The sequence below is a fragment of the Ursus maritimus genome, unplaced genomic scaffold, assembly GCF_017311325.1.
Source record: "Ursus maritimus isolate PB19 unplaced genomic scaffold, ASM1731132v1 scaffold_15, whole genome shotgun sequence".
NCBI classification, from domain to species: domain Eukaryota; kingdom Metazoa; phylum Chordata; class Mammalia; order Carnivora; family Ursidae; genus Ursus; species Ursus maritimus.
Window position 1 is genome coordinate 31934067 of NW_024423897.1, and position 17101 is coordinate 31951167.

General features: G+C 40.7%; 1 protein-coding gene across 1 annotated transcript in view; it reads left to right on the forward strand.

Moving 5' to 3' along the window:
• Positions 1 to 16595, forward strand: part of C6 (complement C6) — a 53549-nt gene extending 36954 nt beyond the window's left edge. Inside the window, exons 13-17 of the mRNA XM_008692592.2 lie at positions 2594 to 2726; positions 3848 to 4036; positions 8758 to 8848; positions 10738 to 10979; positions 16409 to 16595. Of these exons, the coding sequence (XP_008690814.2) occupies positions 2594 to 2726; positions 3848 to 4036; positions 8758 to 8848; positions 10738 to 10979; positions 16409 to 16590 (837 nt within the window). The 3' untranslated portion in view covers positions 16591 to 16595. The remainder of the gene's footprint in view (positions 1 to 2593; positions 2727 to 3847; positions 4037 to 8757; positions 8849 to 10737; positions 10980 to 16408) is intronic.
• Positions 16596 to 17101: the final 506 nt, after the last annotated feature.

The window sequence follows — 17101 nt, forward strand, 5'->3', positions numbered from 1 at the left end:
GATCAAAGATCAATAACCCTCAATTCTCCAATGCCAGCAGATAAATATCAGTGGAGCATAGTCCAAGCTAATGTGCCTGCCACATTCACTTGTCTTCTGCCTACAGGTTTACGGGGAGGAAATATTTTGGAGGGAGGTAATGTCAGTTAGTCTTTAGAACAGAGATTCTCAAACTCTACAGTGTACCGGGGGCTTGTGAAAACCCAGAGTGCTGGGTCTCGTGCCTGGAGTTTCTGATTCAACAGGTCTCGGCAGGGCCTGGAAACTGCCCTATGGAACGAGTTTCCAGGTAATACTGATTCTGGTAGTTTCAGAGCCACGCTGTGGGGATGAGTCCTTTAGAACAAGGGTCAGCAAACTGTGGTCCACTGCCCAAATCTGGCCTGCCATCTGTTTTCCTTTCTTTTCTTTTCTTTTCTTTCCTTTTTTTTTTTTTTTTTAACAAAGTTGCATTGGAATACAGTCACACTCGTTGATTTACATATAATCTGTGGTGGCAACAATGGCAGAGGTGAGAAGTTACAGCGAACACCGTGTGGCCTGCTCTGACTGCGGCGGCCCTTTATAGAGGACCTGTGCTAGGCCCTGACCTAGAACATAATCCTCAAAATTACATTTTGGCAGATCCGGATAGCCAAGTAATTTTAACCTGTTTTTGCCAGCTGCTCACAAAAACTGTTAAAATGATCAGCATTCTAATTTTAAAAGCACACAAAGGGTTTAAACAGTGATTCATTATTCGAATGAGTCTTTTTATAAAATTAGATGATCTGTTTCCATTCCTATGAATAAATTTACTTTTTGTTCTGTTTTGCTCTTTATTAAAGACCTCATCTCTACTGACAGTAGTTTTTACTCAAAAGTAATACAATTTTGATTTTTCCTAACGAGTACCTTCTGGGAGTCCAGGTAGCAAAATATCACTTGTTCTGAGACAGAGGCAGATAACGCTTCATTCTAGGCTACAGCAACCATGTCATTGCACAGAAAGGTAATTGCCTACCTTTGTAGGCAAGCGACAGTGACTTTAGGTAAAGTTTCCTTGTTCAGTCAGTCTAGCAGATGTGTTGGTGGAAACTTGATGGTTGCAACATACACTTACAGGTTACAGCCTCGTAAGATAAAAAGAAGCAGAAGCTTAAGACCATAATTTATTTGAGGAGGAATGCAAGAAGAAATGTGTAGCTTTTGAATAAAACATCCAAATCATTAATGCTACTCATTAGTCCATTTCCCTTAGAAACAAAGACACACCCAAAATAACCAATAGTAGAATAATCTTTTTGTAGTCAGGAGATTAATCATCTTCTAGGAGACAAGCTGAATCATGTGGCCAAGTCATAACAAAAGTTGACAGTCGAAATTTTTTTTCACCTCCCTCAAAATTCACGACTTCAGTTTGCAGAGAATGACTTCCTAGTCAATTCTTTGCATTTTTCTTCCGCCGAGTATGGAAAAATAGTGTTACATTACTGCCCCCTAAGAAGAATGGTGTTTTGCATTCTTTCAGCAGAGTTATTAAGCCTTTGTAAAGATGTGTGAGAAATCTGGGAGGTGCCACTCATGGGTCGGGAATGAAACCGCAATGCAGCACACATTCGAAAAATAGGGCTGAGAGGATGGTGCACCTCATGAAGCTGGGAAAGTGAAGGGTTTCACAGAGGAAATTCTAGTTGAGTTGGGGCCTGAGAGAAGGCTTGTCCAAGCTTCCCCCAGAGTTGAGAGGATGGTGCACCTCATGAAGCTGGGAAAGTGAAGGGTTTCACAGAGGAAATTCTAGTTGAGTTGGGGCCTGAGAGAAGGCTTCCCTTCTCTCAGGGAAGGCGTGGAGCATAGAGGGAACAGCCCGATAAAGACATGGTAGCATGAGTGAGATTATTATGTTCAAAGAATGGCAGATGGTTTTGTTTTGTGAGAGGTAGGATGATAAAATGGACGAAAACTAATACTCCACACTAAGAAGGGTGAAACCCATTTTATCTTGAAGATTTTAGTGAATTCCCCCACATGACAGTAGTTGTACTTTAATTACACATAATTGGGAAAATACATAATGACCCATGGGTTACTAGGAATTGAGTAACACTTCTAAACGATTTGTAGCCAATTAGCCACCCCAGCAAATCCATGTATTTTCTGCGTATGTAGAATACATTATGTATTCAGTTTATAGCCACTATAGGGTACATATGTAGATTTTTAACTTTTGCAGTAGAAGGCCATGCCATATCCAGAGGAAATTTCTAAACCAAAATATATATAGATATATAGATATAGATAGATAGATAGATAGATAGATAGACCAATTTAGAGCAACAATATGGTGGATTAGAAGAAGGCCCAGTTAGAAAGTTGTCCTTATAAGAGATCATAAATGCCATGAACGAACTCAGTGATGATGGCAAAAGAAAGGAGAGAGCTTTGAGAGATGTTTAGAAGTAGAAATTGAGAGGACTCCGTGACTGAGTAGATCCAGGAGTGAAGGAATGGAAAGAATCCAGGACTACCCCGAGGTGTTTAGAGATATTATTTGTGGCATCGATGATTTGCTGGTTTCCATTTTAATTCTTTTTTTTTTCCATTTTAATTCTAGAATGAAAAGAAACTGTACTCCATTGGGGAAGAAGTGGAAATTTCCTGCTTTACTGGGTTCACATCTATTGGATACCAGTACTTCAGATGTCTACCAGATGGGACCTGGAGGCGAGGAGACGTGGAATGCCAACGTGAGACCCGGACAGACTTCTTGCGTGACTGCTCTGAAGAATGAGTGTGCCCCATAAAGCTAGAGCAAAATCACACCCTTAAATTACTACTTTGTATGATTTTTTCGTAATTCTGGTGAAAAGGTCTAGTGAAGCAGAAAATAGGATTCATCATGTAAAATTCAATTTCAAAATGTCTTCTTATTTCAGTTCTCGTGCCCCTGTATCTTAGCCTCATAGACGCAGGACTACAAAGCAAGTGCTTACAAGGAAATCCCGAAAGTCCACTAACTACATCGAACCTCAGACGTCTGCCTTGCCTGATGTCCAAATTAATACAAATTGATGAGTCCCAGGAAGATACTCTTTATGTATCAGAAATGGGATTTTATGTGAAATGCAGTTTTCTCCTTGGAGCACGTTCACATCCTCTACTGAGGAAGAGAGGAGAAGTTTGTAGACTCCCCACATACCCATTTGTAGGCTACAGTCAAGTCAAAATAAGGTTCCCAGAAGGCTCAAGTAGGGACCCCAAAGACTTATTAGGGAGTCCCGTGAAGCAGAGTTAAGACCTGGTTATCCACACTGTGGGGACTTGCTGTTGGGAACACCTCCTAGGGAGAAGAGGGGGGAAAATATATATATTTTTAAAGATTTTATTTATTCATTCGACAGAGAGACAGCCAGCGAGAGAGGGAACACAAGCAGGGGGAGTGGGAGAGGAAGAAGCAGGCTCCCAGCGGAGGAGCCTGATGTGGGGCTCGATCCCAGAACGCCGGGATCACGCCCTGAGCCGAAGGCAGACGCTTAACGACTGCGCTACCCAGGCGCCCCGGAAAAAATATTTTTTTGAGAAGCAAAAGTCCCAATCATGTAATGAAAGTGGGAAGTTTCTGGAGCCACTTCCTTAGCAAGGGAACCTCAGATAATGGAATTAAAGGGAATGTCTCAGTGGAGGAGTCTCTCAGGGGAAGCCTGGGATCCTCTACCCCCCCTCCAGTTTTCTGATCAAAACATGGCATTAAATCTGCGTCAATGCAGTAAATCGCACCAAAATCACCTCTTGGGTTGCCTACAATCTGCTTACGTTTGTTGAGTATTCTGCTCCACCAAGCAAACCTGACATGTTTCTGTGCCTCCAGATACACAGTGCCTCAAGCCAGTTGTGCAGGAAATTCTGACGATCTCACCGTTTCAGAGATTATATGAAATTGGTGAATCCATTGAGCTCACCTGCCCCAGAGGCTTTGCTGTTGCTGGGCCATCAAGGTACACATGCAGTGAGGATTCCTGGACGCCGCCCATTTCAGACTCACTCACCTGTGAAGAAGGTGAGTAGCAGCTCGGGATTCTGGGGTCGGCTAAGATGATGCCCCCCAAGATTGGTGGTGTAGCATCCACAGTGGTGCTATTTCCTGAGTGTATTTTGGGGAGAGAAAGCAGAAGATTCCACTACGGGCTGGGTTTTATATTTCAACCCGTGTCAGGATGAGGTCAGGCAGCAAATAAGAAGTTATTGGTCCGATAGATATCTTCAAACTTTAGAGAGTGAGGTCAATTTTCTTTTCCAATAGAATGCTTCAGTATTTTGACGGAGTGCAAGCCCTCTTATCTAACAAAATAGGAATTTTTTTAAAAAGATCTTGTTTATTTATTTGACAGAGAGCACAAGCAAGGGGAGCGGCAGGCAGAGGGAGAGGGAGAAGCAGCTTCCCTGGTGAGCAGGGAGCCCAATGTGGAGCTCGATCCCAGGATCCTGGGATCATGACCTGAGCCGAAGGCAGACACTTAACTGACTGAGCCACCCAGGCGTCTTAACAAAATCAGAATTAATGGTAAACTGAAAATGTGGTTAAAGTGGAGAGCCATAAAAAAGTAGTGCATACTACTTTTTAATTACCTAAGCATTTTGTTTTAACTTAAAATATAGAAATGTACGATTATTCACTCATTTTCCGATGTAGGACCAAGCCCTTATTTTCTAAAGGGTCTTCTGATTTGAGTTCCAAGACTTCTTCCTCAAATAAAACAAATACGTAATTCATCATCTACGTAATCCCATATCTGTTCCCCTAAAACAATGTTTATTTTAACTCCGGGTAGAGCATTTCTGGTAGAGCATTTAACTCCTGGAGGAGCAGTTAAGGGCTCCTACTAATTCATATCTTCCAACTTTTTTAGCACGCTTTTTCAAATCATGTCTCATTTTTATTGAGAGAATCCTGGAAGATATATCTGAGATCAGTTATGATTGGGCCCATTTTGCTTATGCAAAAGCAGAAGGTGTGGAGAGGCTAAATTAAACCCAAGATCGGGCAGTTTGGGTCAACGGGAACTGAGCAACAGCTGTCCTCCTTCCCCAAGCTCACTGCCATCTGGCCTTCTGTATCCTCTTCTAGGCTGTCATAATGCATGAAGAAAAAGGGAAAAGTTAACCTGTTAAAATAACCTTAAAACTATTGATAAAGAGATATCATGGAACTTTGTGAGACCTTCAAGTTGATATTGTGGCTGGATTGCACTTGACTCCTGATCATACGTACCAGAGGGAACCACAGGCTTCAGATGGTTAAGATCCTTTGGGCATCTTAGGTAGTATCTTCTCTACACAGAAAATAGCACTGTCCGCGCGCGCGCGCACACACACACACACACACACGTACACGCATGCACACCCATGACTGTGTTTGGAGAAGAAATTGAAATTATAATCCAATCTGAGAGAGAATGAATTGTTCTACATCCAGATAAAGTAAATAAACATCCTATCTCATATATTTTCTCTCCAGCAACATTGGCAAAAAGATCAATGAGCGAAGTCAGAAAGAGAGGGAAAATCATCAATAAAACTGAACACTCTTTCCTCTCAATGTGTGGGGAGCTGTGAGACAAAGAGGCTTTCAGGCCATCCTTGGTTAGGAAAAGATTTTTAATTATTTCAGCGTTAAAAAAGCTTTGGCTTCTTGAGGAAATGAGATGGTGCGTGCCTCTACAGTTCCTTTTTCCTCCTCTGAGAGATTGACACCTCCCGAAGACCCCCTCAACCCCAGCACTCTGAGATCACAGTGTTCTCATTTCCAGGTCCTTCACTAACTGTGCCGGGCGGTGTGGGTAGCTGAGAGCCGGTTCTGACTTCCACCTGACACACTGAGGGGCAGACTCCTTACATGTGATCAATGACAACTTTGAATCAGTAGTGCCAAGTGCTTGAAAGTTGATTCTCTTTGGAAGCAATGTACAGCTCGGGATCCTTCCCTGACCCAAATGTGGATTTATTTCCAAAGGGCAAAGACATATAGCTCTACAGCAAAGAAAACCCAATGTCAATGGAAAAGCTTAGCATCTGAGGCCTTCCCAGCAGCTGTAGGTCTCCAAATTCAGGAGAGTTATGGGCCAGATTTCACCAGAAGGAATGAGGTTCCTGACAGAGGATGAGAGTAGGAAATGCTATGACATTCATTGCTATAATGAAAACCTACTGATTTTTAAAAACTTTATTTTTACCTCTAACATAAACCTTCCCTCGTCAAACCTCCTGTCTGGTAGGCTAAAAGGAGCAACCGTGATCTCAGTCTCCTGTTCCGCCATCTAACATGGTAGAATATCTGGCTATAGCTGCCTACTGCCATTCTTCGATGATTACTTGCTTCCGGAAGCCATTGTCGTTCTGTGGATGGATGAGTGGTCAGATTCAGTCCTGGGAAGTTTGTTTCACACAATAGGCTCAGTCAGCTCCAGGTCCAGTTCAACCAGTCTAAAGGTCCTCTGGTTGGATCTTCATGTAAGCCAAGACAGCCAAGACTTCCCCTTCCATATAATACGCACAAGTGTTACTCCCTCTCCTTTAACCCCCCTTGCTCACATACACACTATTCAATTGCTCTTCTTAGATCAAGCCTCATTTCCTCATGGATCTTTCCTTGTATTTCTCAGTTGGGATCTTTGTTATATGGTTCCTTTCTTCAAAATAACCTATCACGGCCTTTACATATAAACCCTTTACTATGATTATCTGATTAATGTCTGTTTTCACAGTGTCCTTTACATTCATGCAAAAAAAGGAACCACTGCTGTTTTCATTCTTTTTATCTTTTTCCCCACCATAATATCCTAGTGCCTAGAATATCATGCAGGGATAAATAACTCTAGGAGCTGCATTTCTCTATTGATTCTTCTTATAAGAAAATCTGACTTCCAAGGCATTAACCCAAAAGAACCATTTTCACCATTGTCACTAACCTCTATGCTGCTAAAAGTAATGGATGTTATTTTGATCCTCATCTCCTTTGACCTCTTAGCAACATCCAACAGTGCTGACCTTCCTCATCCTGTTCTGCCTGTGGCTTCCAATATACGACATCGTCTTGTTTAGCTTCTACCTCCCTGGCTGTTGCTCTCTGTTTTTGGCAGCCTCCTGCCTGTGCTTAGCCATTAAATGCTGGAGTTCCTCAAGGCTCGTATCCGTCCCCTTACCTTATGCTGCATTGTCCTGCTGGAGAATCTCACCCACACCCTTGGCTTCAATGATTCCCCATAGAATAATAACAAATTTAAATCATTAGCACAGACTTTTGCACTGAACCTAAACCCAAATAGCCACATTTTTATGGATCAAGTTTGATCTAGTTTGTTTGAGTGTCTTAAGGATACCATAAATTTAGGGATGCCTGGGTGGCTCAGTCGGTTAAGCGTCTGCCTGCGGTTCAGGTCATGGTCCCAGGGTCCTGGGATCGAGTCCCACATCAGGCTCCTTGCATAGCAGGGAGCTTGCTTCTCCCTCTGCCTGCTGCTCCCCCTACTTGTGCTCTCTCTCTCTCCCTCTCAAATAAATAAATAAAATCTTTAAAAAAAAAAAAAGAAAGAAAGAAATTAAAGATACCATGAATTTAACATATGCAGAGAAGAATTCTTGAGTCATTACCCTCCCCTCCCTAAAACTAAGCAACTAAGTATCTTATAATATTTTCTATTTCAGTGAAGGCACCAAAGTCTATTGTCTAATGCAAGCCAGAAACGTAAGAATCATACTTCGCAGCTCTCACAGCTTACCCACAATAAGCAATTTCATCCATTTAACCTGCTAAATATATCACTGGTTTATCTACTTCTCTCCGTTTCCAACTCAACATTTTGTTCCAAATTACCATCCTCTCTCACCTGAACTACTATAATCATCTCATAGATTGTCTACCTGTAGCCTTCTTGGCCACCGTGCCTCTTCAAATCCATTCTCCACGCAGAAGCCAGAATTAATTTCTTTTTCAGAATCCAGACCTGATTTTGTCATATGACCCCCTGCTTAAAACCCACCAAAGACTTTCCATTGTTTATAAAATAAAGGCAAAACTCTTTCAAAAGCCCCATCAGCCCCCACACAGCCTGACACACACTCACCTCTCTGGCCTCATCTCATTCCATGCTCTTGTTTTTCTGCACTTAAACCACACGGGCCTTCTTGCAGTTCCAGAAAAATCACATGCTGCCTCTCTTTCGAACTTCCATACCTGATGGTTCCTCTGCTGTGAACACTTTCCCTTTCTTCTTTCTATTTTGCCAGTCCTACCTTCCTTATGACGTCAATTTTCTCGATTACATACTTTCTCTCTACTAGCAGGAATAACATGAACAATTCTGTTTGTATTCATGTGTTTAATGTCACTCTGCCCTCACAAAAGTCTAAGCTCTGTGAGCATAGAATCTGGGTGAAATTTTACTCAATCCACTATTTCCAGAACCTAACACAGTGCTGAGAGTATTGTAGTCGCCCAGTAAATATTTGAAGAACAAATGAACAGAAATTTCACCAATTTCATTTTCCTCAGTTCTCTGAACTTAACAGCAATTTTAGGTTGGAAAATGACAGCTCATGAGAGCTAGAAAGGACCTTTGAGATGGAATATTTCATGACAACATATTTGAAAAAGGCAAAATGAATGCCCTAACTGCAGGTGATAAGTGAGAACTTTTCACCACTGCCTTTCCTCCTAGGTCCAAACTTACCACTTGGAATCCATATTGTGCACTGTTCTTTACCCCTTTTCTTTTGTTTCAGATGTTTTGACAAAATTAAAGGGCCGTTGTCAACCAGGACAAAAACAGTTGGGATCTGAGTGCATTTGCATGTCTCCAGAAGAAGACTGTAGGTGAGAGATACTCTATGGACTGTATTTGGAAAATGGGAAAATCAGTCTAGTGTAACCAGCTTGATAGGGGAGCTGAGCTTCTTGAAGCACAAACACAAAACATATTAATTTTTCACATAACTGATACCCCCTGTGCTGTGTTGATTTCTTCCCCACTGGGTAGCAAGCTTTCTTAATTATCTCTCAGCCCTGTTCCCTAAGTTTGCTTGGCATTTGTTTATTAAGAAACTTTCAGTTTTGTTTATGAAGACTTATTCCTGTCCATAATGGGTTTCAGACTCAATTATCTCAAAGCCTTCCTCTTCCCCCTAACCACAGGGCGAGGTTGTGACTCCAAAAGCTTAGAATAGAGACAGTGATATGAGCATGGAAGGGAGAAGACCAAAAATGGACATTTTTCCTTCTTTTTAAGGAGATTTCTTGGAAGACCCATCACTCACTTCCATCTCATTAACCTTTGCTTATTCATATGGCCACATGTACTTGCAAAGGAGGCTATGAAGTGCAGCTCTTTGGCTGGATGCAGAAACCCTATGAATAGAGTTAGAGTCAAATGACTGAGGAGGAGAAAGACTGAACATTGGGATAGGAAGCCAACAGACTGAGCCGAGTTGTTATCCTTGACTTTTAACACGAAGTACCTCTCATGTTCCTCTGTGCTGCAAGTGGAAAAGCACTTATAGGGACTTCTTATTTATTTAGGAACACTCTAGGGTCTTTTTGTGTATAATTCCACAAACATAATTCAGCACGAAGGTGGTCCTCTCTGCCCCCCTCGATCTTCACCAGAAGTGTCCACTGTGTAGCTTCTTGTTGCTGGAGTCTCCCCATCCGGTAGATGGCCTTCTGGGGAATACATGCAACATTCATATTGCCCATTTAACATAGAGGAAACTTCTGTCTTTATCTTTGCAATACCAAGTCATGAGAACACAGACTATCCTCTGGAACTGTCTGAGTTTCAGCTCTTCCCTACCTCTCTAGCCTCTTTCTGTAGTCCTCGGTTCTCCTTCACATGGCATTGAAGGTGTTTGTGAGAAGTGACTGAACTACAGCTTAAGTTCTCTGCCCATAGAGATTGGCCTTTACTTCCTGGAGATAAATTTACACACTGATGCCCTGATTGTGAACTCTAAAACTGACATCCGAGAAGAAACTCAAATTTAGAGTAATCAAGGACCTCTATCCTCTCAACAAAAGAAGGACTGTGGCCACTGGTTACCCCTTGGGAGGAGGACCCATCATCTCCTTAGGGAGATTATGCAAGTTACACAGGGAATGCCATAAAGGTTCATGTACTCAGTCACAGTGCAAACACACTTGCAAAGCTATGTAATGATATAAGATCCTACTGTTGCAATTACTGAGTGATAGTTCTGAGGCAGTCCAGACTACATGGGCCAGGTTGATCAGGGTTAGCTTCAAAACGTAGCCAGGAATGGAACTGGACACAGATAGGCAAGAAGAAAGGCAATGCAACGCTGATTGAGCAGAGCATGGGATGCCAGCAAAGGAGAAGTAACCTTATCATTTTCAAAAATGATCAATACAATTGTCAGGTGATAGAGATCAGGAAGGAAAAGAAAATAATCCTAGAAAGGAAAGTTAATTGGAGTCAAATTATGGAGGATCTTGATGACCAGAATTTAAGAATTTAGACTTTGACTCGAAGACAATTGGGAGTAACACCAAGATTAAGATGAAATTTTAGAACGATGAATTGCAGAGCATGCAAGATGAGATGAAGGACTGAAAGAAGAGAAGCTGGGGACAGGTGGGGGGGCAGGGGGAAGAAAACTGGCTGGTAAGTTTACATATTATATTGGCTGCCTGCCATCTCTTTTATTCTAATCTTCCTATATAAACGTTTGCTTTCCTCTCTTGGGCAGCCATTATTCAGAAGATCTCTGTGTGTTTGATACAGACACCAGCCATTACTTTACTTCATCTGCTTGTAAGTTTTTGGCCGAGAAATGTTTAAATAATCAGCACCTCGATTTTCTACATATTGGTTCCTGCCAAGATGGTCCACAGCTAGAATGGGGTCTTGAAAGGAGAAAACTTTCATCCAATAGCACAAAGAAAGAATCCTGTGGCTATGACACCTGCTACGACTGGGAAAAATGCTCAGGTACGCTCCAGTGGTGACCACATACTAGAAATGCTCGCACATAACCTTCATCGCAACTGGTTCATCTTATTTGCATTTATACTCTTTCTAAAAACAAACAAAAAAACCTTTCCTTAATCAAAAATAATTCCTTTACATTGTAAAAAATTTTATAAAGTTATTTAAATAGAAAGAAAAAAACATAACCCACCCACTGTTAGAAATAACTACTTTCAGGGGCACCTGGGTGGCTCAGTCATTAAGCGTCTGCCTTCGGCTCAGGTAATGATCCCAGGGGCCTGGGATCGAGCCCCACAACGGGCTCCCTGATCAACGGGAAGCCTGCTTCTCCCTCTCCCTCTGCCCCTGCTTGTGTTCCCTCTCTCGCTGTCTCTCTCTCTCTCTCTGTCAAATAAATAAATAAATTCTAAGAAAGAAAGAAAGAAAGAAAGAAAGAAAGAAAGAAAGAAAGAAAGAGAGAGAGAAAGAGAGAACTTTCATAATTTTAGGGTGAATCTTCCTAATTATTGTTCAATGCATATACAATCGGTACTACCCTTAGACTCCAGTAGAAAATTACCTGTCCCAGTCTTATGCTTCAGGCACCATTCCCCACCCCCAGCTTTGGAGGGCCTTCATCAGAATTGTCTAAGTTTTCCTCTGGCATTTGGACTGGCTAGGACAATATAGCTAGAGTGACCTGACCTAAGACCAAGTTCCTTATGGATACTAATTGCCAGAAGCATCTTCTTCAAAAATTTTTAAGTCCTCTTGCAGTGCCTAGGACTAGCCAAGGCTAATAGTGTTAATCACATAGGATACTCTGAGCCCAGACAGGGTTTCTCATGGGCTCAGGCACTGTTTCTCCCTTGTGGAACATTCTCTGACCTTCTACTGCTTCTCTCTCACCATGCATGGGGTCAACCAAATGCTCCAAGGAGCTCTGGGATTCATGCTTGTAGAGTCATCTATGGCTCCTCAGAGTTAGACCCTCATTCCCAGAAAGCAGCCTGGTGGGCCACCAGCCAGCAGGGGATTCTTTGCCAAGATTGCTTGAGATTGGACTGCTAGTATGGTCCTAATTCAGAGTGAATTCAGAGTCACTAATTCGGAGTGACTGTAATTGTTTATATAGAGAGGAATCTGTAAAAAAGAAAAAAAAATTCCCCAGGGCCTTATACATCTCAGGTGTGGCTCTGATTACATTACAGTTTTTTTTTTTAAGTATCATCCTTCACATCTTATTTTATATATTGCCGTTTTTCACTTAATATATCATGAAACTATTTTCATGTCATTATATATTATTCTGCTACATAGTTTTCAGTGTCTGCCAAAGCCTATATGGACATTCTGTAATTTATTTAACCAATCTTCTGCTAAGTGTTTAGATTTTTCCCAATATTTTGCTATTATAAACAGTGCTGTAATAGACAAATCTATCATAGATAAATCTTTAATCTAAGATTATTTCCTTAGGATATACCTTAGAAAATGAAATTTCTAAGTAAATATTATTTCCAAATATAGTCTTTGTTGTTACTATGTATCAACTTGCTTTCCAGAAATGTTTTTACCATATTATATTCCTATCTACAATGCTTAATTAAGACTGCCTTTCCATACTTTCACCAAACCTTGGAGTTATTACTTCTTTATTTCTCTGTTAATTTGATACTTAAGAAGTGGCATTACATTTCATTTTCTGTAAGTGAATTGGCTATTGGCATTTTGTTTGTGAATTGCTTGGGAGCAGAAACTTCACAGCAGTGAGTGTGTTTGCTCTAAGATCAAGTTTGACCCTGAAATAGTTCAGCCAAGCTTATTGGTTGGTTGGGCTGAAGATTAGGATTTAGCAGAACTCAAATAGGCAGCTAGATTTTCCTTGTGACACGTCTTCAAAAAACTATCTTAGATCAAGACATGAAGTATGCAATGGAAACTTGTTGAATTGTTACATCTAACTTTTGCTAAAACCACCTTACTTTTGCAAAAACAAACACAAAACCTTATTGTTCTCCTTGGATCTTTAATTCAGTCCTGGATAAGGGGAGAGGTCTTATTACCCAAATCTACTTCCTTCCTGATCACTTACAGCTGTTTATCAAGATCCAGCTCCCTTGGGAGGTGGCAGGATTGAATTTATGACAGAAGATAGACACAAATGGCATAGTCCCTAGGCCATCTGATGGTAGCAACTCAGGAGGTCAATATCTGAGGCTTCTGAACTTTGTGCCATATCTGAACAAGGCAATTCCACATAAGAGACAGCAGACCAAGGCCTGATACATACATTGCACAATTCTGATCAGTATCAAATCATCTTATAGATAAACACTACTACTCATTTTTCATTGCCAGACCAACACCATTACCCAACTGACATGTCTTTCAGAAATAATAATTGTGGTAGAAAAGAGCTGAAAGTATTATGCAATATCATTTCATATTTAAAATATAATCTTTTTCTTTGAAAATTGTAGTGCAGGAACATTATTGTCAAAAATACACACACAGAAGATAAAAGGAAGCAGAAAGGACAAAATGGTTCCTGTCTATACTACAACAAGCAGAACGGGTATTTGGGGATGTGTTTAGTGTTAACTTCTATCCTTCCATATTTATCACGGACAAAAGATCTTCATGGAACCCTCTATTGCAATGAATTTTTTTTTTGCTATTTTTCCATGAATTATTCTTTTCAGATCTGTCTGTGTAGCAAATAATTTCTGTCTTACAATTTCATCAAAATCTGCCTTTATTATTAGCTCTTTGCTGTACATATATCTGAATCACACAGTCTCCAAGAGTCTAAGTGTGTCTAAAAAAAGAACACTGAAAAGTTTGAATATTTAACCAATATTGCTCAGAATATTGGGATAGACAGAATGTCTTGGGATAGTTAAAATAATACTGAACATTTTATTATAAGAGATTTAAGTCATTTAAAAAATATCCTGCACACAATCAGAATACTGAAAGCATTTTTCCCCCTAAAGATATGGTCTGCCTGGGCCAGTCGTCTCTAATTGGTGAGCAAAAGTCAATGTCACAGAGAATCCTGTTCAGTAGCACATAGAACAGCATCAGTGTACAAATCACAGCATTTATGAAAAAAGAAAAAGCTAAAAATGTATTTTGTACCCAACCCACTCTTGGCAAGTTGGGATATTATTAATTTTGAGTTGAATTGAAGGTCACCTTGGTTAAACTGTGTTCTTGAATACATTGTGTACTTTGCTACTCTTTTCCTTCTCTATCTCTCTATCTCTATCTCTAAAAATGAAATAAGAAAAAGTTTAAAATGGAACTTCAAAATAACATAAAGTTCACTTTTCAAAAGTTAGAATATTAATGGCTTCTTAAGGATCCAATTTTTATGGACATTAAATGTTTTGCCTAAATTTCAAAAATATCCACCATCAACTAATAGAAGGGGAAAATTTATTTGGCACACATCCCTTTAGTATCAAGATGTGGAAGTCACTGAACAAGGTATGATGAAGATACTGAAGATAAAGGAGCTTTGTACCTTCAAACTGTTCATAGTAGCTGAAGGAGTGACTTTTCATGATAATTCCATGAATAACTTTAATGCAAGCCAGTATGTAATAAGAACTGTGAGAGAGATAGAAATCTTCTGGCCTGGAAGGGTTTCATAAGGATGGTAGCATGAGAATTGAGTGTTGGAGGATGCATTAGTAGAGGTGGTGGGAAGGGCCTGTTGGTGTGGTAGTCTAAAGATAATCTTGCTAAGAGATTTAAGCCATAACCATCCTAAAAGAATGGTGACCATGGCCTTTCCACAAGCCTGGGGAACAGACATCCTCTCCAGAGGTGGAGCAGTCTCCTGTCCTTCACTAAACCCTATTGTTCACAATGGGCAAGACCTTCCGCAACTAGAATCTTCTCTAGCTGGTTGACAGAGGGCTTACAAGGGAACGCATGCTTTTTCATGAAATAGTTTCTACCAAAGACAGGAAGTCTACGTGCCCGTGAGTATCTCCCCACTTCCTTTCCCTATTTTCTCCCATTGGTTGAGACACATGGGAAAGAACTGATATCTGCCTAAAAGAAGCTACTTCTTAATAACATCACTGCTGATTCTCAGTCTGACTCAGATATTTTGGCAACATGAATTATCCCAGATTCAATAGACTTCTTTTTGAATACTTATACCTATACCCCAAACTCAGAATTGAAATCAGTTGATGAAGCAGAATTAATTGAGCACCTCATTAAGAGCTAAGTGGGACATAGAGATGAATGAGCTCTCAAACAAACCACTTAGAACTGTCTTAGGAGAAAGACAAACATGAAAAGCTAACTTACAAAGTATAAAAATGTCAGATATAGTACTAACAAATTTACAGTATTAAAGTTTAGTTAAAACTTTAAAGGTTAGTTGGTATGAAGGTAAGGGGCTATGAAATGCTTCATGGAGGAGGTGAGACCTGTAGAAACTGGACACATGGGGGAAAGTAGGAGAGAGCACATCAGTGTAGCAGAAGAACGGGTTAGCATGGACGAGAGCACAAAAACTAGAACACCACTGAGGTCTTGTTCCAGAAGCAGAGAGGGGCTTACTCCACCTGGAATGGAGAAAGCAGAGAAGACAATATTGCAAAGGGATTTTGAAGTCAAACTGTAGAGGACCTTGACTTTGATTAAAACATGTGTGTATATAAATGAGCCTATATCCCCTTACTCAAAATTTATTTAATATTTTGGCTTTGGTAAGTTTATCCCAAGTGATCATTTAAAATGATTTCATGAATGCAAGATTTATATGAATTATGAAGTGACTGGGTGGTTTTGAAACCAGGCCTCGTAAAAGAATCACCCACCCAGAAATATTCTAGAAAGAAATCAATAACTGTGGTGTAGAGTTACATTAAAGAATTAAGACCTATGAGTCATTTATAATCTAAAACCTGCCTCTACCACTTACTAATTGTGGAACCATGGGCCAATCACTTAAGCTCTCTGAGCTCACTCCCAAGCTCATGTGTAGAATTAGCATGGTAACATAGAGTTCGTATGTCTGTTGTGAGGATTAAATGAAATAAAGCATGTAAAGCACTTGGCTTATTATGTGGTTTCATAGCACCTTCTCAACAGAACGTAAATGTCCTCGGGTGGTGCCAATGAGAAGTAACAGTGAGGACAGACTGAAGACATTGTGGAAATGGATTGACGGGAGGTAGCGACCGACTGGCTGTGGGCAGTGAGTGAGAGGGGGGTGTCAGAGACAGCCTAACTCCTGAATCTTACTGGTTTACCAGTGCATTCTAGTCTCTTCCATCCAGATCACTCCATTAAGCCACAGTTGGGTCTCTTGGGTCATTGCCTTTGCTCCAGCTGTCTAATACCTCGCCACCAAAGTGCCTGCTGCTCTGGGGACAAACTGAAGTACTGTGGGGAGTCATACTGTCTCCCTCTCATTTCAGCCTCCATTTCCAAATGCGTCTGCCTGTTGCCTCCCCAGTGCTTCAAGGGTGGAAGCCAACTCTACTGTGTCAAAATGGGATCATCAACGAGTGAGAAAACAGTGAGCATCTGTGAAGTAGGAGCTATACGATGTGCCAACAGGAAAGTGGAAATACTGTATCCTGGGAGGTGTTCAGCCTAAAGCGATTACTGATAAACAGATTTACTGTCCAGAAATAAATCCTACAAAAGGCATCCCCCTACAAACAGAAGACTGGTGTGCCCAGAGGTTAGACATCAATTCGTTTGTGTTACTTTCATATAGTTATTCACTCTGCCTCTCCTGTCTTAGCCTCTCCTATCCAGTTCCAGCCCATGATGTTCTGTAGTGAACACCCAGGTAATCACTTTCACATCAATCCGGTACATTCTTCTGTTCCCATTGCACTAAGATGATGGGAATTCTGAGGACCTTATGAAGCCTATAGTATAAGCATTCTCACAAATAGAATTGAGAACAAAAACCGTAATTGTCTTTAATTAATCAATAAATAGAAACCTATAAAAACTTGTAAAACACATTCTTGAAACTCAACCTTCTTTCATGCACTCATTCAACAGAGAATTCTGAATGTCTACAATGTGCCAAGTACTGTTTAAGATGCTGGGGGAATTAGCAGTGATTAAAAGACACGATCCGTTGCCTTCATGAA